Source organism: Mobula hypostoma, chromosome 7 (genome assembly GCF_963921235.1).
Source record: "Mobula hypostoma chromosome 7, sMobHyp1.1, whole genome shotgun sequence".
Taxonomy (NCBI): Eukaryota; Metazoa; Chordata; class Chondrichthyes; order Myliobatiformes; family Myliobatidae; genus Mobula; species Mobula hypostoma.
This window is the reverse complement of record NC_086103.1, coordinates 181324183-181346582: the sequence shown is the minus strand read 5'-3', so window position 1 is coordinate 181346582 and position 22400 is coordinate 181324183. Positions and strand designations below refer to the sequence as shown.

Here is a 22400-nt window from a genome sequence, read left to right as displayed (position 1 = left end):
ATAGAAAAATGGAAAGTAAGGTAGTGCAAAAAAAAACCAAGAGGCAGGTCCGGATATTTGGAGGGTACGGCCCAGATCTGGGAAAGGATCCTTTCAGCAGTCTTATCACAGTTGGAAAGAAACTGTTCCCAAATCTGGCCATACGAGTCTTCAAGCTCCTGAGCCTTCTCCCAGAGGGAAGAGGGATGAAAAGTGTGTTGGCTGGGTGGGTCATGTCCTTGATTATCCTGGCAGCACTGCTCCGACAGCGTGCGGTGTAAAGTGAGTCCAAGGGCGGAAGATTGGTTTGTGTGATGTGCTGTGCCGTGTTCACGATCTTCTGCAGCTTCTTCCGGTCTTGGACAGGACAACTTCCATACCAGGTTGTGATGCACCCTAGAAGAATGCTTTCTACGGTGCATCTATAAAAATTAGTGAGGGTTTTAGGGGATAGGCCAAATTTCTTTAGTTTTCTCAGGAAGTAAAGGTGCTGGTGGGCCTTCTTGGCAGTGGACTGTGCTTGGTTGGACCAAGTCAGGTCATTTGTGATATTGACCTCGAGGAACTTAAAGCTTTTGACCTGTTTCACTTGCGCACCACCGATGTAAATTGGGTTGTGCGGTCCGCTACTCCTTCTGAAGTCAACAACCAATTCCTTTGTCTTGCTGACATTGAGGGATAGGTTATTGTCTTCGCACCATGCTACCAGGTTCTTAATTTCCTCTCTGTACTCAAACTCATCATTACTCATCAGAGTGTGAGGTCAAGAGTCCATCTTACTGTATTAGGGAACCACTTAGTACTTTTAGAATAGTGGGATAGAAGTTGACCTTGAGCCTGATGTTATGTGCTTTCAAAGTTCAATGTAAATTTATTATCAAAGTACATATACAGTTGCAAGAAAAAGTTTGTGAACCCTTTGCAGTTACCTGGTTTTGTGCATTAATTACTCATAAAATGTGGCTTGATCTTTTCTAAGTCACAAAAACAATCTGCCTAAACTTATAACATACAAACAATTGTACTTTTTATAGAAACATAGAAACATAGAAAATAGGTGCAGGAGTAGGCCATTCGGCCCTTCGAGCCTGCACCGCCATTTATTATGATCATGGCTGATCATCCAACTCAGAACCCAGCCTTCCCTCCATACCCCCTGACCCCTGTAGCCACAAGGGCCATATCTAACTTCCTTTTAAACATAGCTAATGAACTGGCCTCAACAGTTTGCTGTGGCAGAGAATTCCACAGATTCACCACTCTCTGTGTGAAGAAGTTTTTCCTAACCTCGGTCCTAAAAGGCTTCCCCTCTATCCTCAAACTGTGACCCCTCGTTCTAGACCTCCCCAACATCGGGAACAATCTTCCCGCATCTAGCCTGTCCAATCCCTTTAGGATCTTATACGTTTCAATCAGATCCCCCCTCAATCTTCTAAATTCCAACGAGTACAAGCCCAGTTCATCCAGTCTTTCTTCATATGAAAGACCTGCCATCCCAGGAATCAATCTGGTGAACCTTCTTTGTACTCCCTCTATGGCAAAGATGTCTTTCCTCAGATTAGGGGACCAAAACTGCACACAATACTCCAGGTGTGGTCTCACCAAGGCCTTGTACAACTGCAGTAGTACCTCCCTGCTCCTGTACTCGAATCCTCTCGCTATAAATGCCAGCATACCGTTCGCCTTTTTCACTGCCTGCTGTACCTGCATGCCCACTTTCAATGACTGGTGTATAATGACACCCAGGTCTCGTTGCACCTCCCCTTTTCCTAATCGGCCACCATTCAGATAATAATCTGTTTTCCTATTTTTGCCACCAAAGTGGATAACTTCACATTTATCCACATTAAATTGCATCTGCCATGAGTTTGCCCACTCACCCAACCTATCCAAGTCACCCTGCATCCTCTTAGCATCCTCCTCACTGCTAACACTGCCACCGAGCTTTGTGTCATCCGCAGACTTGGAGATGCTGCATTTAATTCCCTCATCCAAGTCATTAATATATATTGTAAACAACTGGGGTCCCAGCACTGAGCCTTGCGGTACCCCACTAGTCACCGCCTGCCATTCTGAAAAGGTCCCGTTTATTCCCACTCTTTGCTTCCTGTCTGCTAACCAATTCTCCACCCACACCAATACCTTACCCCCAATACCGTGTGCTTTAAGTTTGCACACTAATCTCCTATGTGGGACCTTGTCAAAAGCCTTTTGAAAATCCAAATATACCACATCCACTGGTTCTCCCCTATCCACTCTACTAGTTACATCCTCAAAAAATTCTATGAGATTCGTCAGACATGATTTTCCTTTCACAAATCCATGCTGACTTTGTCCGATCATTTCACCGCTTTCCAAATGTGCTGTTATCACATCCTTGATAACTGACTCCAGCAGTTTCCCCACCACCGACGTTAGGCTAACCGGCCTATAATTCCCCGGTTTCTCTCTCCCTCCTTTTTTAAAAAGTGGGGTTACATTAGCCACCCTCCAATCCTCAGGAACTAGTCCAGAATCTAACGAGTTTTGAAAAATTATCACTAATGCATCCACTATTTCTTGGGCCACTTCCTTAAGCACTCTGGGATGCAGACCATCTGGCCCTGGGGATTTATCTGCCTTCAATCCCTTCAATTTACCTAACACCACTTCCCTACTAACATGTATTTCGCTCAGTTCCTCCATCTCACTGGACCCTCTGTCCCTTACTATTTCTGGAAGATTATTTATGTCCTCCTTAGTGAAGACAGAACCAAAGTAATTATTCAATTGGTCTGCCATGTCCTTGCTCCCCATAATCAATTCACCTGTTTCTGTTTGCAGGGGACCTACATTTGTCTTTATCAGTCTTTTCCTTATGTCTTCATTGAACACATTGTTTAATCATTCACAGTCCATGCTGAAAAAAGTATGTGAATCCTTGTATTTAATAACTGGTAGAACCTCCTTTAGCAGCAATAAGCTCCATCAGCCAGCCTGTAGCTGCTGATCAGACTTGCACAAGGTTGAGGAGGAATTTTAGACCATTACCAAACAAAGCTGTTTCAGTTCAGCAATATTTCTGGGATAGCTTGCATGAACAGCCCTCTTTAGGTAATGCCAGAGCATCTCAGTTGGGTTAAGGTCTGGACTCTGATTCCAATACACAAATTTTTCTTCTTTTTAAACCTTTCTGTGGTTGATTTACTCTTGTTATTTGGATTATTGTCTTGCTGCATCATCCAACTTCTATTAAGCTTCAGGTGACGGACCTCTACCCTGATATTCTCCTATAAAATGTCTTGATACAATTTTGAATTCATTGTTCCCTCAACCAATGCAAGCAGTCCAGACCCTGAGGCAGCAAAGCAGCCCAAACTATGATGTTCGTTCTTCCATCTTCACAGTCGGGATGAGATTTTAGTGTTGGTGTGCAGTGCCCTATTTCCTCCAAACATAGCAGTGTGCATTCTGCCAAGAAGTTCAACTTTTGTCTCATTTGTCCAGAGAACATTGTCCCAAAAGCATTGTGGAACATCCAGATGGTCTTCTGCAAACTGAGGTGTGCAGCACTTTTTTTTGGGAGAGCTTTGGCTTCCTCCATGGTGTCCTTCCATGAACACCATCTTTGTTCAGTGTTTTTCTTATGGTAGACACATGATCAGAGACTTTAGCAAGTTCTAGAGATTTCTGCAAGTCTTTTGCTGTTATCTTTGGGTTCTTTTTCACTTCCTTCAGCATTTATTGATTGGAACACCTGACTCCAAATAGCTTTTGTAGAAGGCATTACCCCAGAGGTTCACATACGTTTTTGAACCTAGACTGTGATTGTTCAAATGGTGTAATGACGAGAAGAAGTACAATTGTCTGTGTGTTATTAGTTTGAGCAAATTATGTTTATCTATTATTGTGACTTAGATGAAGATCAGACTACATTTTATGAGTAATTAATGCAGAAAACCACGTAATTGCAAAGGGTTCACAGACTTTTTCTTGTGACAGTTTGTCACCATGTACAACCCTGAGATTCATTTTCTTGTGTGTTCTGGAGAAGTTACTACCCCTGAACCATCAGGCACTTGAACCAAAGGGGACAACTTCACTTGCCCCATCACTAAAATGTTTGCACAACCAGTAGACTCCTCATCTCATGTTCTCAATATTTATTGCTTGTTTGTTTATTAATTATTATTTTTGTATTTACACAGTTTATTGTCTTCTGCTCTCTGGTTGAATGCCAAGTTGGGAGGTCTTTCATTGATTCTGTTCATGTTATTTTTCTATAGGTTTATTGAGTATCCAATAAAAAAATGAATCTTGGAGTTGTATATGGTGACATATATGTACTTTGATAATAAATTTACTTTGAACTTAATTACAAGAAGCACAGTAGAATTAATGAGAGACCGCACCCAACAGGACAAACAACCAATGTGCAAAGGACAACAAACTATGCAAATACAAAAATAAAAATAAAGAGAGACAAATTGATAATAATAATAAATAAGCAATAAATATTGAGAACATCAGATGAAGAGTTATGGAAGATGAGTCCATAGGGTGTGGGAATAGTCTGATGGGGCCGTGTGAAGTTGAATTCAGGATTCTGTATCTTCTGCTCCTTGGGATGAGGGGAAAAGAGAATGTCTGAAGTAGGTGGGGTCTTTAGTTATATTGGCTCTTTATCCAAGACATTAAAGTGTGATGAGCCATAGAGGGGTGCTGCTTTATTTGATGTGCTGAGCTGTGTCCACAACTCTGCAGTTTCTTGCGATTATGGACAGAGCAGTTGCTGTACCAAACCATGATGCATCTCGCTAAGATATTTTCTGTAGTGCATCTATAAAAGTAGTCTGAGAAAGTTTTGTTAATTCATTTATTGTTTGCAAGCTATGTGCTAATAATTGGTTTGTTGCTACTGCTTTACTTAACAGAGAGATGTTCCTGAAGACCAATGCTCAGCTCAACATCCGTCGTCGGCAACTGCTGTCGGAACTATCTTATATCTACCCAGTTGAAGTGGTAAGATTCCTGAGCATTTACTACTCAATATTCATAAGGGCCAGATTCCCAATTTTGGAATTATTTTTCTCCCTTTAAGATTTGATGTATCTTTCTCACCTGGAGGTTTGGTATGCTTCATAAAGGACACAAATGCCTGCAGAGAGTATGTCTGCAATTCCTTTCCATGATCAGATGGCTTTCATGCATACCGATTGTTGAGAAATTTTACATATCAAATTCATAGCATTCTTCTTCCTTATTTTAACTTTTACTTCTTTAAATAGACATCTTGTATTATGTCCTCTGATAATTAGCCATTTCCACCCTGTGTATCCACTGGATCTATGCCTCTTATCATCTTCTACACCCCTATCAAGTCCTTCACTCCAAAGAGAAAAACCCTAACTGATTCAACCTTTTCTCATAAGGCATCCCCTCAAATGCAGGCAACATCCTGGTAAAACTCCCCTGCGCCCTCTCGAACTCTTCTATGTCCTTATTATGATGAAGTGACCTCAACAGGATGAACACGACCACACACACACACACACACACGTGCGCAAGCTCTCTCTCTCTCATGCTCTCGCTCGTGCCCTCGCTCTCTCACTCTCTCTCTCTCTCTCTCACTCTCTCTCACTCTCACTCTCTCTCACTCTCTCACTCTCACACTCTCACTCTCTCTTTCACACTCTCTCTCTCTCTCTCTCACACTCTCTCTCACACTCACTCTCTCACATGTAAGAAATAGGAGTAAGACACAAGACATAGGAGCAGAATTAGGCCATTTAGCCCATCAAATCAACTCCACCATTCCATCATGGCTAATTTATTATCCCTCTAAACCCCATTCTCCTGCCTTCTTCCTGTAATCTTTGATGTCCTTAACTGTTAAAGAACCTAACAGTCGTTGCTTTAAGTATACCCAATGACTTGGCTTCTGTGGCCTTCTGTGACAATGAATTCTGCAAATTCACCACCCTCTGACTATCAGAGGCTCCTCATACATTAACCCTTTCATTTCCAGGATCATTCTTATGAACCTACTCTGGACCTGTGGGTAATAGGTCCTGTGCTCTGGAAGCTGCTCCTCTTGTACTGCTTCACAACCTTTGGATTAGGTCACACAATACATTTTAGATGTCGTCATGATTGGCTGCCAGCCTGATCATATTGAGCCTTATTGTGCTCTTTTGAAGACCTTTCTCTTTGATGTTGGTTGAGGAATAAATTTCAGCTGTGAGAGCTCCGTTATTGAAATGGAGATGCCTGGTAGTTGCAATTTATTGTAGAAGTATAAAGTGATACATCTTGGGAGGAGCCATGAGAGGCATGAAATTATATGACATTCTTTCAAGAAGGAACTGAGCCTTCAGGGTTACAGTCCTCAAATCTTTGAATGAGGCTATAGATATGGTTTAAAAAATATATTTGGGATTTTTTGGCATGAAGTACAAAAGCAATTAAGTTCTGCTAAATTTTATATAATTATAAGTTATTGTCTGAATCTCATTTAGAATGATGTTCTACACAGGATAATCATCAAGATCATAGATGCATTAAGATAGTAATGCTGATGCTGTGTGGCTGGTCAAGAGATTAAACTTTCCTCTGTTATTTGTGGTTGCTTTCACGCGAAGAGATAGGAGGGGGATCTTATTGAAACTGGAGAGGGTTGAAAGCAGATTCACAAAAATGATTCCAAAATTGAATGGCCTGTAATATGAAGAGGGCTTGATGGCTCTGGGCTTGTATTTACTGGAATTTAGAAGAATGAGGGAATGACCTCATTGAAACATATCGAATGGTGGGAAGTCTTGATAGAGTAGATGTGGAGAGAATGTTTCCTGTGGTGGGAGAGTCTAAGACCAGAGGACACAGCCTCAGAATAGAGGGGTGTCCTTTTAAAAGAGAGATAAGGAGAATTTCTTTAGCCAGAGAGTGGTGGATCTGTAGAATTCTTTGCCCCAGGCCAAGTCATTGCGTACATTTAAGTCAGAGGTTGATAGATTCTTGATTGGTCAGGGCATGAAGTGATATGGGAAGAAGGCAGGAGATTGGGGCTGAGAGGAAAATTGGATCGGCCATGTTGAAATGGCGGAGCAGACTCAGTGGGCCAAATGACCTAATTGTGTTCCTATATCTTATAGTCTTATGGTCTTAATAATGAAAGGTTTTGATTGAGTGGACATGGATAGAATGTTTCTAATAGTGGGAGAGTCTAGGACCAGAGGGCTTAGACTCAGAATAGAAGGATATCTCATTAGAATGGAAAGGAGGTGACAGTTTTTTAGCCAGAGAGTAGTAAATCTGTGGAATTCCTTGCCACAGACAGTTGTGGTGACCAAATCATTGGGTTCATTTAAAGTAGAGGTTGATAGGTTCTTGATAAAGGATATCAAAGGTTATGGGGAGAAGGCAGAAGAATGGGGTTGGGAGGAAAATCAAATCTGTACCTTGATTTGTACTTCAAGAAAATTAGCTTTTTCTTGTTCAAAGCCACCTTTTATGTTTATATCTTCTGGTGACATTAATTATGCCCCAAAATCAATGTATTTTTCAAGTGTGAAGAAATTCACTTTGGAAGATTGAACAAAGGCAGAAAACAGGGTTAATGGCAGGGTCCTTTACAGTGTGGAGGAATGGAGGGATTTTAGAGATGTTTGTAGGAAAATATAGGGAGAATGTCAGAGAAAGGGTTTTTTTTTTACAGAGGGTGGTAGGTGCACGGAATACCCTGCTGGGGTCAGTGGTACAGGCAGATATGTTAGGGACATTTAAGAGGCTTGGATGGATGATAGTAAAATGGAGGGCTATATGGGAGGGAAGGTTAAGATTGACCTGGAATAAGCTAAAGGTTTGGTGGCACGTCATGGGCTGATGGGCCTGTACTGTGCTGTACTGTTTTATGATCTGTGTTCTTTCTGAAGATCTAAAACCATACCCAAGTAGGGCCGTCTTCTCTTCTTAAGCCCATCACCCCTACTGGGGCAGAAACCACTGACAGCAGTTTGCCAGAGGCCTCTGTCCTGTAGTTTGATTGGCCCTGTGGCTTCCACTTTGACCACACGACTTCAAGGGATGAGGTTTTTAGAGCTTCTGTAGCTCAGGGTTTTTATGAGATGAGGTCGCTAACCTCATGTGCCTCAAATTCCACCCTCCTGCTTTTGCAGCCGGGCTTGGGACCATCTATGGCGGAGTTAAGTGGGGCCTTATCAAGCTCTATTTCTTGACTGTCCTGTCTTATTCATTGTAACTAGTGGCTTCTCTCCTCCCTGGCCACATGGTATTGCGATAAAGTTGTCAATCATTGACATTATGTATCCCTCCATCTTTTGGTCATTCATCCGTATCTATCTTCTTCCTAATCTTTACACTTATTATTCCACTTTGTCATTCTGGTGACCATCCAAACTTCCAATTCGTCTGTGCTTTTATGATGGAGCCTCGGGAGTCTGCAGATGCTGGAATCTGGAGCAACGAACAATCTGCTGGAGGAAAGCTGCAAAGAAAATGTCCTGATGCAGGGTTTCAGCCTGAGATGTTGACAGTTCCTTTCCTCTCAGAGAGGCACTGAGTCCATCCAGCCGATTTTGTGGCTGTGGTGTTGTGATGTTTGAAGCAAATGGAAGTTTTTCAGGATGTCGTCATTTAATTTGAAAGTAAGAATAAATAGAGGAACAAGACTGCAGATCAGGCCACTGCAGTACTTGTATTAGCTCAGGAAAAAGAAATGGGCAGGAACATCATTGCGGACACTACCGCCCGTGCAAAATGCCTTTCCTTCTGGAAAGTGCGATAAGGCGATTCAGATGAAAACCTCACGCCATCTTAAAAAGTTTCTTCCCCCAGGTACTTTATCTGATCCACCATTCTAGTTAGATCCCCTTTACTGTCCTTTACCTCCGTCACTGCACTGCAAACACTTAGAACCACTTTTTATAATGCTGTTACATTGCTGGTATTTATGCACATTTTACTCTATAATCTGTACTTTGATTTCTAACTATATTTTATTTAATTCTTTATTCTTTATAATTGTTGAATGTTATTTTCTGTATTGTGTCGCACCCTGAATAACATATCACAGCAAGTTCCCAATACATGTAAACGTATACCCAGTGGCCACTTTATTAAATACAGGATTGCAAAGCAGTGTGGTTTTTTGTTGCTGCGGCCCAAACACTTTGAGGTTCAACATGTTATGTATTCAGAGATGCTCTTCAACACACCACCATTGTAATGCATGGTATTTGAGTTACTGCTGCCCTCCTGTCAGCTTGAACTAGTCTGGGCATTCTCCTCTGACCTCTCTTAACAACAACATGTTTTTGCCCCACAGAACTACCACTCACTGGATTTTTTTTGTTTTTCTCACCATTCTCTGTAGACTCCAGAACTTCTGTGTAAAAAATCGCAAGAGGTCAGTTTCTGAGATACTCAGCAATCATTCCACGGTCAAAGTTAGATAGATCAGATTTCTTTTCCATTCTGATGTTTGATCTGAGCAACTGAACCTCTTGACCATGTGTGCATGCTTTTATGCATTGAGTTGCTGCCAGATGATTGATTGATTAGATATTTGCATTAATGAGCTGATGTACAGCTGTACCTAATAAAGTGACAACTGAGTGTATGTGGTGAATAAAGTTGATCCTTGATCCTTTATGTTGAATGCTAGTGGCTGACTACTGTTTGAAGCATAGATCTTTAGGTTTGTGTTTCTGGTATTATGAATAACTTGGTTTAAAAAATGTCAGACTGTAACTTTCCTCAAATTTTCCCTTGTGCAGAATGACCAGAAGGATTACTTCATGTGTGGAGTAAAGCTACCCAATTCAGAAGACTTCCAAGGTACCCAGCCTCTGTGATCTGTTGTTAAATGACTAGTTGCTCTTTTTGTCCTTATATGATTAGCCTACAAATAGACCTGTTTGCATTAAAGAAACTGACCAATGAATGAGAGGATCATACTCATGAAGAAGCAAAGTTGTGTTGCATTGTGTCTTGTATAAGAGACTTACAGTCATAGAATACTATAGCACAGAAATGGGTCCCTTTGGTTCATCTCGTCAATGCCAAACTATTATCCTGCCTAGTCCCATCAAGCTGCACCTGGACTGCAGCCCTCCATACCACTGCCATCCATGTACCTAACCAAATTTCTCTTAAATGTTGAAATCAAACCCACATCCGCTATTTTCACTAGCAGCTTATTCCACATTCTCACCACCTTCTGAGTGAAGACATTCCCCCTCAAGTTCCCCTTGAGTATTTCACCTTGCACCTTTAACCCATGACCACTAGTTCTAGTCTCACCCAACCTCAGTGGAAAAAGCCTGCTTGTGTTTATCCTATCTATATCGCTCAAAATTTTGTATACCTATATCAGATCTCCTCTCATTCTCCTACGCTCCAGGGAATAAAGTTGTAAACTATTCAACCCTTTTTGATAACTCAGCTCCTTAAGTTCTGGCAATGTTCTTGTAAATTTTCTCTGCACCCTTTCAATCTTACTGATGTTTTTCCTGTGGGTAGGTGACCAAAACTGCACACAATACTCCATATTCAAATTAGGCTTCACCAAGATCCTCGGTCCTGCCAAAGGGTCTCGGCCCAAAACATCGACTGTACACTTTTCCATAGATGCTGCCTGTCCTGCTGAGCCCCTCCAGCATTTTGTGTGTGTTACTTGGATTTCCAACATCTGCAGATATTTTCTTGTTTGTCACCAACATCTTACATAACTTCAATATAATATCCCAACTCCTGTACTTAAATCTTGAGTGAAGCAATGATGCTTTTATTTTCCCATTCAGATGTCCCTTTCCTTGCTTTGTACAGCTGTGTGTCACACTGCAACTGTATTATCCTAGCTACTCTGCTGATATTTACTCAGGATTAGCTTTCCAGCTGAAGGAATGTTCTTCTTTTATCCTGTGCATAAGAAACAAGCTTTCTATTTCTATTTATTGTAATGGCAAATATGATGTCCTTGTCAGTTTTGTAAATAGGATAAGCAAAGAACATGATAGCACAGTACAGGCCCTTTGGCCTATGGTGTTGTTCTGATCCTTTAGCCTACTCTGGGAGCAATCTAACTCTTCCCTCCTACATAGCCCTTTATTTTTCTTTAATCCATGAGCGTATATAAGACTTCCTTAAATGTTCCTAATGTATCTGCCTCTACCACCATCCCTGGCAGAGCATTTCAGGTACCCACCACTCTGTTTATAAAAAAAAAAAGAGTACCTCCAACTTACCTCCTATACTTTCCACTGATCATCTTAAAATCATGCCTTCTCTTATTAGTTATTTGTGCCTTGGGAAAACCTCTGGCTGTCCACTCTATCTATGCCTCTTATCATCTTGTACACCTCAATCAAGTTACCTCTCATCCTCCTTCACTCAAAGGAGTAAAGCCCCAGCTTGCTCAACCTAACCTGCTAAGACATGTTCTGTAGTCCAGGCAGCGTCCTGGTAAATCTTTGCATTCCTTGAACATGGTTATCCAAATTTGGTCTAACCAGGATTTGATAGAGCTGCAACATTAACTTGCAGCTCTTGAACTCAATCCCCCGACTAATGAAAGCCAACATACCACCCTATCAACTTGCACAGCAACTTTGAGGGATAGATGGACGTGGATCCAAAGATTCCTCTGTTCCTCCATACTGCTAAGTATCCTGTCATTAACCGTGCATTCTGCCTTCAAATTTGACGTTCCAAAGTAAATCGCTTCACACTTCTTTGGGTTGAGCTCTGTCTTCCACTTCTCAGCCAAGCTCTGTATCCTGTTAAGGTTTTGTACTAGGGAACGGTCCAAAAGTCTTATAATGATGACAGAAGCTGCCTTGAGCCTAGTCGTACAAGCTTTCAAGATTTTGTATCTTCTGACTGATGGGAGAAGAGAGTAGAGAAGATAGACCTTGTTCATTTGACAGAACATCAGCTGCAAACCTTGAAAAAAGTAACGTTGAATAAGCAGGACCAATAACTAAATCAAAAGCTCTAACGAAAGAACCCAGCTGATGGAAAAGTTCAAACATATGGCATCTACAAAATCTGCAGGGAGGAAAAGGTAGTTCATGGAAGTGAGTACAGGGTAGTTCAGGAGCTAGTTAAATAGATTAGAGACAGCAAGACACAGCATTGACACAGTGCATATTGTAATACAAGTCCTACTGTAATGGGAGTACTTCCAAAACCAAAAGTGGAAACAGAAACCTCTTGGAGATTCATTTTCTTGCGGGCACTCACTGTAAATGCAAAGAAACACAATAGAATCAATGGAAAAACTTGTCACAACAAAGATGAACAAACAGCCCATGTGAAAAAAAACTACAAATTGTGCAAACAAAATAATATACATAAGTAATAAATAAAATTGAGAATTTGAGTTGTAGAGTCTTTGAAAGTGAGTCCATAGTTTGTGGAATCAGTTCATAGTTCAGTAGATTGAAGTTATCTATGCTGGTTCAGGAGTCTGATGGTTGAGGGGTAATAACTGTTCCTGAACCTGGTGGTATGGGACCCAAGGCTCTCTAACCTCCTTCCCGATAGCAGCAATGAGAAGAGAGCATGGCCTGGATGGTGGGTGTCCTTGATGGATGCTGCTTTCCTGCGATGACGTTCCTTGTAAATTGCTCAGTGGTGGGGAGGGCTTTACCTGTGATGGACTGACCTGTATTCTCTAGCTTCTGTAGGCTTTTCCATTCATGGCCATTGGTGTTTCCATACCTGACCATTATAAAACCAGTCAGTTCAATCTCCACTGTGCATCCATCGAAGTTTGTCAGAGTTTTAGATGACATGTTGAATCTTCGCAAGATTCTAAGAAAACAGGTTACATCCATGCATGGTGGATGTCCTTGGCATAAGTCAGGAGATGGGTACAAGAAAATTTCCAAGTCACTAAATATCCCTTGGACTACAGTTAAGTCAGTCTTCAAGAAATGAAAAGAATATGGCACAACTGTAAATCTGTCTAGAGCAGGCTGTCCTCAAAAACTGAGTGACTGTGCATGTATGGGACTAGTGAGGGAGGCCACCAAGAGACCTATGACAACTCTGGAGGGTTACAAGCTTCAGTGGCTGAGATGGGAGAGTTTGCGTATACAACTGTTGCCTGGGTGCTCACCAGTCATGGCTTTATGGGAGAGTGGCAAAGAGAAAGCCACTGTTGAAAAAAACTCACATGAAATCTCAGCTAGAGTTTGCCAGAAGGCATGTGGGAGACTCTGAAGTCAGCTGGAAGAGGGTTCTATGGTCTGATAAAACCAAAGTTGACCTGTTTGGCTTTCAGACTAAACGCTATGTTTGGCGCAATCCAAACACCACGCATCATCAAAAACGCACCAGTCCTATCTTGAAGCATGGTAGTGGCTGCATCATGTTGCGGGGATAATTCACTGCAGCAGACCCTGGAAGGCTTGTGAAGGTAGAGGGTAAAATTAATGCAGCAAAATACAGGGAAATCTTGAAGGAAAACCTGATGCAGTGTGCAAGAGAACTGTGACTTGCGAAAAGATTTGTTTCCTAGTGAGACAATGACCCCAAGCATAAGGCCAAAGGTACACAGGAATGGCTTAAAAACAACAAATTTAATGTCCTGGAGTGGCCAAGTCAGACTCCAGTCCTCAATCCAATTGAGAATTTGTGGCTGGACTTGAAAGGGGCTGTTCACTGTGGATCCCCATGCAATTTGACAGAGCTTGAGCAGTTTTGTATAGGAGAATGGGGAAAAATTGCAGTGTGCAGATGTGCAAAGCTGATAGAGACCTATCCATACAGACTCAAGGCTGTAATTGCTGCCAAAAGTGCATCCACTAAATACTGACTTGAAGAGGGTGAAAACTTACGCAATCAATAAGTTAGTGTTTTATATTGTAATTAATTTAGATCACTTTGTGGAGATCTGTTTTCACTTTGACATGAAAGAGTTTTTCTGTTGATTAATGTCAAAAAAGCCAAATTAAATCCTATGTGATTCAATGTTGTAAAACAATAAAACATAAAAACTTTGGGGGGGGGTGAATACTTTTTATAGGCACTGTATACAGTATTGTGCAAAAGTCTTTGGCACATACCTTTAGTGTGCAGAAGATTTTTCACAGTACTGTGGTAATTTTATGTATTGCACTGTATTGCTACCGCAAAAAAAAACAAATTTCATGATATATGTAAGTGATGATAAACCTGATTCTGATATGAGTCTGTATGTGGACTGAGAGTGGGAAGGGGGCAGGGAGAGGGGAATCATGGTTGGGAAAAGGGGAAGGGAGAGGGGAGGGAATGGGAAGCACCAGAGAGACATTCTGTAATGTTCAATAAATCAATTATTTGGAGTCAAATGACTTTGCTTTGTGTACTATACATTTAAAAGCCCCAAGAAACAAAAATTACAGATGCTATACATCTGAAATTAAAATGCAAAATTCTGGAAATACTCGGGAAGCACCTGTGGATCAATGATCATAAAAATCCGAATGGTGTGCCGAAGCCTTTCAGAGATTTGCTATTTGGTTGATTTGGCCTAATCTCACCTCAAGCCGTGATTGGCATTATTTTCTCAGGGCAGTGTGGAACATACTATTTAAAAGTTGTTTACCCTAATCCCATGAACAAAAAGACTGGGGCAGAATGTTTGTACCACATTCTCTCTTGCAGCCCCCATTCAGTACTTCATTTTTTCTTTTCTTTCTTGCTAAAGTAAACAGTGGTGTGGTTAACACAACACTACTACAGCTCGTGTGGTTGGAGTTTGGAGTTCATTTCCAGCACCATCCGTTCGGTTATTCGTTATGTGCCGTCTCATATGACTTGGGCGATCATGGTCTTTCCATGACTATGTTTGTTCTTGGCAGATTTTTCTACTTAAGTGGTTTGCCATTGCTGCCTTCTGGGCAGCATCTTTACAAGATGGGTGACCCCAGCCATTTTCAATACTCTTCAGAGATTGTCTGCCTGATGTCAGTGGTCACATAACCAGGACTTGTGATAAGCACCAACTGCTCATACGACCACCCACCACCTGCTCCCATGGCTTCATGTAACCCTGATCAGAGGCTAAGAAGGTGCTACACCTTACCTCGAGTGACCTGCAGACAAGCCGAGGGAAGGAGTGCCTTATATCTAATTTTGTAGGGTCACATCTTCACCCTGCCACCGATGGCGCCACGATGAGTTTGTGCATTATCCCCAAGAATGTAGGCATTTCCTCTGGGTGCTCTGGTTTCCTCCCACAGTCCAAAGACTGTGTTAGTAGAGTAATTGGCCATTGTCCTGTGATTAATTTAGGTTATGTAGGTGGTTGCTGGATGGTGTGGCTCACTGGGCCTATTCCGCACTGGATTTTTAAATAAAACATAATCGATAAACAAATGAATCAGTGAAAAGATTTGTGCTGGTACCCAGTTTAATGGCAGTTTCTTCATCTTGCGAAGTGGTGTTGATCTCTTAACTTGTATTTCTATTTTTTTCCATAAGGAATATCTGCATTGCAGATGTTAGTAAAATACAAAAGACATACTGGTTTGCATTTGGAACGTGTTACTTCTCCAACTCCCTCCAAGTTGAATTCGTCTTTGGAGAATTAGATTATTCTTTTTTTTTATGAACCAGTAAGCGTTTGCAGCAGTTGGATGATAATTGGAAAAGGTAACTTTTGAAATAAGACCCAGGTTTACCATGACATGTGATCTGTGCCTATTTGGTACAGTACCTAATGTTCTGTATATAATCATTTCAAAAGATTATCTGCTAAAATTGAAACACCCACTGTTCTGTTATTTCTGACTCAATAAAGTTTTGCTAGTCTTTACTGTGCTGCACCTGCATTTCATTTCCGACATCCTTACAACTAATATCCAGGGCCATATTTGCTGCTAATACACCCAAGCTGGCCACATTGTGAGTGGAATTTTGCATTTGATGTATACAATTTTAAAATTGCCCTTTGTATAAGTGTCATGTATTGATTTAATCAGAATGAAAGTTTATGCATGGGGGGAAAAGACATCTGAAGACTGAATGGCAGATTAATGGCCTGAAGGAATTTTTAATGTCATTTTCCCTTTGTTGCCTTTAATAAATTGCAAATAGGGTTTGTGTGGTATCTTCGAAAAATCCATGCTTTACTTAAATTTTTATTAGAAATCATCATTTTAAAGTTACACTGTCATTTCTCCATTACTTTGAATGTTTTGTTAGATGAAGGAAAAATTGGATGTTATTTTGCAAAGCTTGGTTTTTACTTTCTACCTTGAGGAGAGTACACTTATGAGGGGTGTCGATAGGGTAAATGCAAGCAGGCTTTTTCCATTGAGGTTGGGTGGGACTACAACTAGAGGTCGTGGGTTAAGGGTGAAAGCTGAATTGTTTAATGGGAACGTAAGAGGGAACCTCTCCACTCAGAGGGTGATGAGAGTGTGGAATGAGCTGCCAGCGGAAGTGGTGATTTCAGTTTAGATTTCAAAATTTAAGAGAAATTTGAATAGGTACGTGGATGGGAGTGGTATGGAGCACTATAGTGCTGGTGTAGGTCGACGGGACTAGGTAGATTAATACTTCGGCATCGACTAGTTGGGCCAAAAGGTCTGTTTCTATGCTTTAGTATTCTATAACTCTATGACATTCACTGAGAGAAGAATTTCTGTATTTGTTATCCCTGTACCCCAAATTACACAATGTACTTGAATTAGCCTTCAATAATTGGCTTGAATATTAAAAATTCTAAGTAAATTTGTTACCAAAGTACATATATGTCAGCCTATACTACCCTGAGGTTCATTTTCCTGTAGGCATTCACAGTAAAGAGAAATACTGTAGAATCATGAAAAACGACAGACAAAGACAAAGAATGTGCAAAAGATGACAAACGGTTGAAATACATGCAAATAAATAAATGTGTTGGTTCTGGACTGGTTTATTAGCAGCAGGCTCGACAACTTTGGATATATTACACTTATTCCTCTAGTTCAGTTCGGTTAATTGATTCAGACTAATCAGCTCTGGCTCTAGCAGTGGCCTCTATGGTAGTCCATTGCAACAGCCTCCATACTTGAAAGTGGGTCCACTGGGGGAATTGAGGGCCTAGGTTCTGTGAGTTCCAGTGCACTGGAGTCTGAGGGCGGCCTGTCCTGGAGTGGAGGCTGTATGTGTTGCATGAGTGGGTAGGAGGGAGGAGCGGGGCTTTTCAGTTGTTGTGTTCTGCCAAGTATTGTGAGCGTGTTGTGTTGGCACCAGCGTGTGTGGTGACACTTGTGGGATGCCCCCAGCGCATCCTTCGGGAGTTTTGGTTGTTATCACATTTCATAGTACGTTTTGATTTACATATGATGAATGAATCTGACCTAGAAGGCTAGTTCTGTTTAGGGGGTGGAACTGGATTCCTTGGTGCATGTGTCTGAGAGGAGGCTACTGCAGAAGCAATGGAGCATTATGGATAATCCCTCTCACCCCCTCCACAGCATACTGGATTGAGGAGCATCTTTAGTAACAGACTGATTCCACTGAGGTGCACCATTAAACGCCACAGGAGATCCTTTCTCCCTGTGGCTATAAGACTCTACAACTCCTTCTCTTTGAGTATATACGTGTATGGTTTCATTGCACATCTGCACTATTACTTTTTAATGCACAGTTTGTATTTTTTTCAGGTGTCAAGGCTTACATTTTGTATTTTAAACATATATTCCTGACTGAGCAACCTTGCAACAATAATTTCCTCGGGGATAATAAAGGTTTACCTTATCTTGTTTTCCTACTGTTTTCCATCCGATAACCGATATTCAATCCATGTATGTGTATTGCTCTCAATTCCATGTGCTTTAATTTTAATGGCCTCTTTTTGGCACATTTAGACTAATCCTATTATCTCAATTCTATGTACACTACCTCACTTTTTTTCTTACTCTCTTTTCTGCACAACTTATTTAATTTATTACACAGTAATGTGCAAAAGTCTTAAAACACACACACACAGAAAAACTAGGGTGCCTAAGACTTTTAAACGCAAACAACAGGAATTCTGCAGATGCTGGAAATTCAAGCAACACACATAAAAGTTGCTGGTGAACGCAGCAGGCCAGGCAGCATCTCTAGGAAGAGGTGCAGTCGACGTTTCAGGCCGAGACCCAACGCAGACTGGGAGACCGCTTTGCTGAACATCTACGCTCTGTCCGCCAGAGAAAGCAGGATCTCCCAGTGGCCACACATTTTAATTTTAATTCCACATCCCATTCCGATTCTGACATGTCTATCCACGGCTTCCTCTACTGTAAAGATGAAGCCACACTCAGGTTGGAGGAACAACACCTTATATTCTGTCTGGGTAGCCTCCAACCTGATGGCATGAACATCGACTTCTCTAACTTCCGCTAATGCCCCACCTCCCCCTCGTACCCCATCTGTTACTTATTTTTATACACACATTCTTTCTCTCAGTCTCCTTTTTCTCCCTCTGTCCCTCTGAATATACCCCTTGCCCATCCTCTGGGTCCCCCTCCCACCTCCTTGTCTTTCTTCCCGGATCTCCTGTCCCATGATCCTCTTGTATCCCTTTTTCCTATCACCTGTCCAGTTCTTGGCTCTATCCCTCCCCCTCCTGTCTTCTCCTATCATTTTGCATCTCCCCCTCCCCCTCCAACTTTCAAATCTCTTACTCACTCTTCCTTCAGTTAGTCCTGACGAAGGGTCTCGGCCTGAAACGTCGACTGCACCTCTTCCTAGAGATGCTGCCTGGCCTGCTGCGTTCACCAGCAACTTTTATGGGTGTTGCTTAAGACTTTTGCATAGTACTGTAGTAATTTTATATATTGCACTGTACTGCTGTCACAAAAAAACACAAATTTCATGATGTGTGTGATTAAAAAAAACCTGATTCTTTAACAGGTCTCTATTGTGGACTGAGGGTGAGAAGGGGACAGGGAGAGAGGATTCATTGTTGGGAAAAGGAAGGGAGAGAGGAGGGAGCAGGAAGCCCCAGAGAGACATTCTGTAGTAATTAATAAACCAATTGTTTGGTATCAAATGACCTTGCCCGGTGTCTTGGGGCTGGGTGTGTCTGCACCTGCGCACCACCCCACCCCACGATGCTGGCATTCCTTGTCTGCCACCCGTTGCACTCTGCTCCTGCAGCACACCACCATCGCCACTCCCTACATCTTTTCTTCCGCCAGTATACGCTCTTGCTCTCCAATCCAAAGACAGTGCTGTGCAAAAGTCTTAGGCTCCCTAGCTATACATATGTGGCTAAGACTTTTGCACAGTTCTGTATCTATACATTTACTGTAATTTAGTTATTTTTATGATTAGGTATGACAACGTACTGCTGCTGCAAAAACAACAAATTTCACAACATATGCTGGTGATATAAACTTGATTCTGATACTACAAGTCAAAATACACCATATCCTGGTTTGCTGTTGTCTATTTGTACTGTTAGATACAATCTCAGGATGATCTAGTCAATGTTTTGACATTTTCTTTTAGATTTGATGAGCTTTAGCTTATGTATTTAAAATATTATTTTCCTTTGTACATGCGAGCCTTGCTTAAAGTAAAAACTAAGTTAGATCCGCATTTCGTACTCTCATTTCTTTTAAATTCAAGTCAAGTCAAGTTTATTGTCATTTAACTATATACATGTATTCCCATCAAACTAGAAAATGTTTCTCCGGACCTGGGTATGTATAATATGTATAATACACATAACACATAATAACATATGAAAGTAGGGTGAAATTACACAAAACTAACAAACTAACAGCATAAGTTAAATATTGAAGGTACAAAACAGATTAACCAGTGACACTTTGAATGTTAATGCAGCATTAGTCTTATAGTTGGAGTTACAAAACATAAGACCCCGTGCTGATTTTAATGGACAATTTTTTATGAGAATGCTGCCGGGACTCAGCAGACTGAGTTATGGAGAGAGATTGAGTGGAAGCCTCCAGGAGAACCACAACCTTGTCGTGGTTTGGAGATTTTGAGTGCCTCCGTAAACCCGGAGAGCTATGCTGGGTAGAGTAAGGGCTTTATGCTTTGTCTTTTGGTAGGGTCACCTGTGTCAAACAGATCAAAGGTTAGAGGCCAGACTAAGAGTAGTCCACTGGTCTTTCAGATTTGGGGACTTAACAGCCCTGACAGGTAAAACAAAATTGTTACGGAAATAGCAATGAAGAGTCCTTCTACATCTGAGTGCAGCAATATTCCTGAGCCCCCACCTGATTAACAGTAATGAAAACTGAAAGGAAGCTACTGACATGTTGAAGGAAGCTCTGGACAGAGCGAGAGTTGGTGGACCTTCATTGCTGCCCTAAATGCCAATGGTGTAATGGGCAGTAAGTAATTAAATTGAGTGGAATGGGATTTGCTGTTAGAGAAAAATAGAATGAAGGATGATCACATGGAGGAGTACGATCACATCGTGGGGGCATAAGGTGAATGCAGTCTTTCATAGGGAAAGGGGAATTAAGAGCTAGGAGGTATTGGTTTAAGGTGAGAGGGAAGAATTTAAGAAGGACCTGAAGGACCATTTCACGCAGTGGGAGGTACATAAATGGAATAAGTTGTCAGGAAGTGGTTGAGGTGGATATAGCAACATTAAAAAAACACCTTGACAAGGGTGTGGACAGAAGGGGTTAGTGGCATATAAGCCAAAAATTGGCAAGTGTGACTAATTTGGATGATCATGGGTGGCATGGGCTGGTTGGGCTGAAGGCCCTGTTCCCGTGAAGTATGACTTTACAACTTCTTACATCAGGTTAAATGGTCATTATTTTAGCTTTATTTTTTCCCCATTTCCCCCTTGCCCACCCCTATTTTCCAGTCTGTGGGAATTTCTAGAATCTATGGAAACTTTGGAAGTTGAAAACTACTGTATCTATGGTGACCATAACCACGTGTCTCGTATCTCAAGATGCAGGTCTTTAGGAACTGGGATTTTCTGAATTTCAGTTTCATTCACTTCTTTACAAATTTTTTTCATCACGTTGTTCACTCCAGACCTTATAGTTCTTCATCATTGCCAGGTTGAAGGCAGATGGAAAATATTTGCCAATTTTTCTACTTCCTTATTCCCCATTATAATATCTTCTTCCTGTCTGTAAGAGGCCCATGTTAATTTTTGAATTCTTTTTCCTTTTTATTTTAATATCCATTGGAGCTTTTTGCAATTTTTTTTTTGTTTCCTTATAGGGTGGTCTTACTGCATCCTTTTTCAATGTATTCGATTTTCCCAATCCAATTTTTTTTTTCCCTTTTGGTAATATAAGCTTTTCTTTTGATCAAATACTGCTGTTAGCCACAACTACTTTTTCTGTGGGGTGGGTTTTGTTCCAGTAAGAAATATATATTATCAAAGGGATATATTTATTGCAAAGTATGAAATAGTTCTTTAAATGTCAATTAATTGTTTACCATTTAGCGTAATTCTCATTTCACATCAGTTTAGTCCGGTTTCCTTGTCTGTCACAGTAAACTCGCTTGCAATCTATCAACTAATTTATTTTTGATGTTTCATTGCTCTTTCAGATGTAGAATAATGATTCTTGGCATTGTTGGAAAAACTTAGTAGAACTGAATCTATTTCCATTTAAAGTGAAGTGCTAATGGTGTGGTTTTGTCAATTATGTATGTTTAACTTAGTACTACTGTTTCCTTTCTGATTCTGTTTTGAATATTTGTGCAAACTTACAATCACTTTGGTATTCTGCACAGCTGTACTTTCTCTAGATAGCTTAAACTGAAGCCCATTTTAAAACTATATAACTGATATTTTTCTTGAGATGAGAATGAGTGGTACAGTCTGGAGCAGGGAGCCTGTGCCTAGCCAGTAATAAAGTTCAACATAAATTTTTTATCAAAGTACATACACAACCCTGAGATTCATTTTCTTGCAGGTAATCACAGTAAATATAAGAAACACAATAGAGTCAATGAATGGCTGCACCCGACAGCATGGACAACAACTAATAATAAAACAACAAATTGTGTGCAAAATCAAAAAGAGAAGAAAAAGTAATAATAATAAGTATGCTGCCCATAAAAAGTATTCACCCCCTGGAAGTTTTCATGTTCTATGGTTTAACAACATTGAATCACAGTGGATTTAATTTGGCTTTTTTGACACTGATCAACAGAAAAAGACTGTTTCATGTCAAAGTGAAAACAGAATGATCTAAATTAATTACAACTATAAAACACAAAATAATTGCATACGTATTGTCCCCACTTTAATATGACACACCAAATCATCAGTGGTACAGCCAATTGGTTTTAGAAGTCACATAATTGGTTAAATGGAGATCTGTTTTTGGAGGCCTGTGTGCAGTCAAGGTGTTTCAATTGATTGTAGTAAAAATGCCCCTGTATCTGGAACATCTAACTGTTGGTGAGTCAGTATCCTGGCAAAAACTTTATAGAGATATGCTTTA

General features: G+C 40.9%; 1 protein-coding gene across 2 annotated transcripts in view; it reads left to right on the top strand.

Moving 5' to 3' along the window:
* Positions 1-22400, top strand: part of uvrag (UV radiation resistance associated gene) — a 444845-nt gene that overhangs the window by 198396 nt on the left and 224049 nt on the right. For both annotated transcript variants that reach the window (XM_063054654.1, XM_063054653.1), the window contains exons 10-11: positions 4893-4980; positions 9753-9813. In XM_063054654.1, the coding sequence (XP_062910724.1) occupies positions 4893-4980; positions 9753-9813 (149 nt within the window). The remainder of the gene's footprint in view (positions 1-4892; positions 4981-9752; positions 9814-22400) is intronic.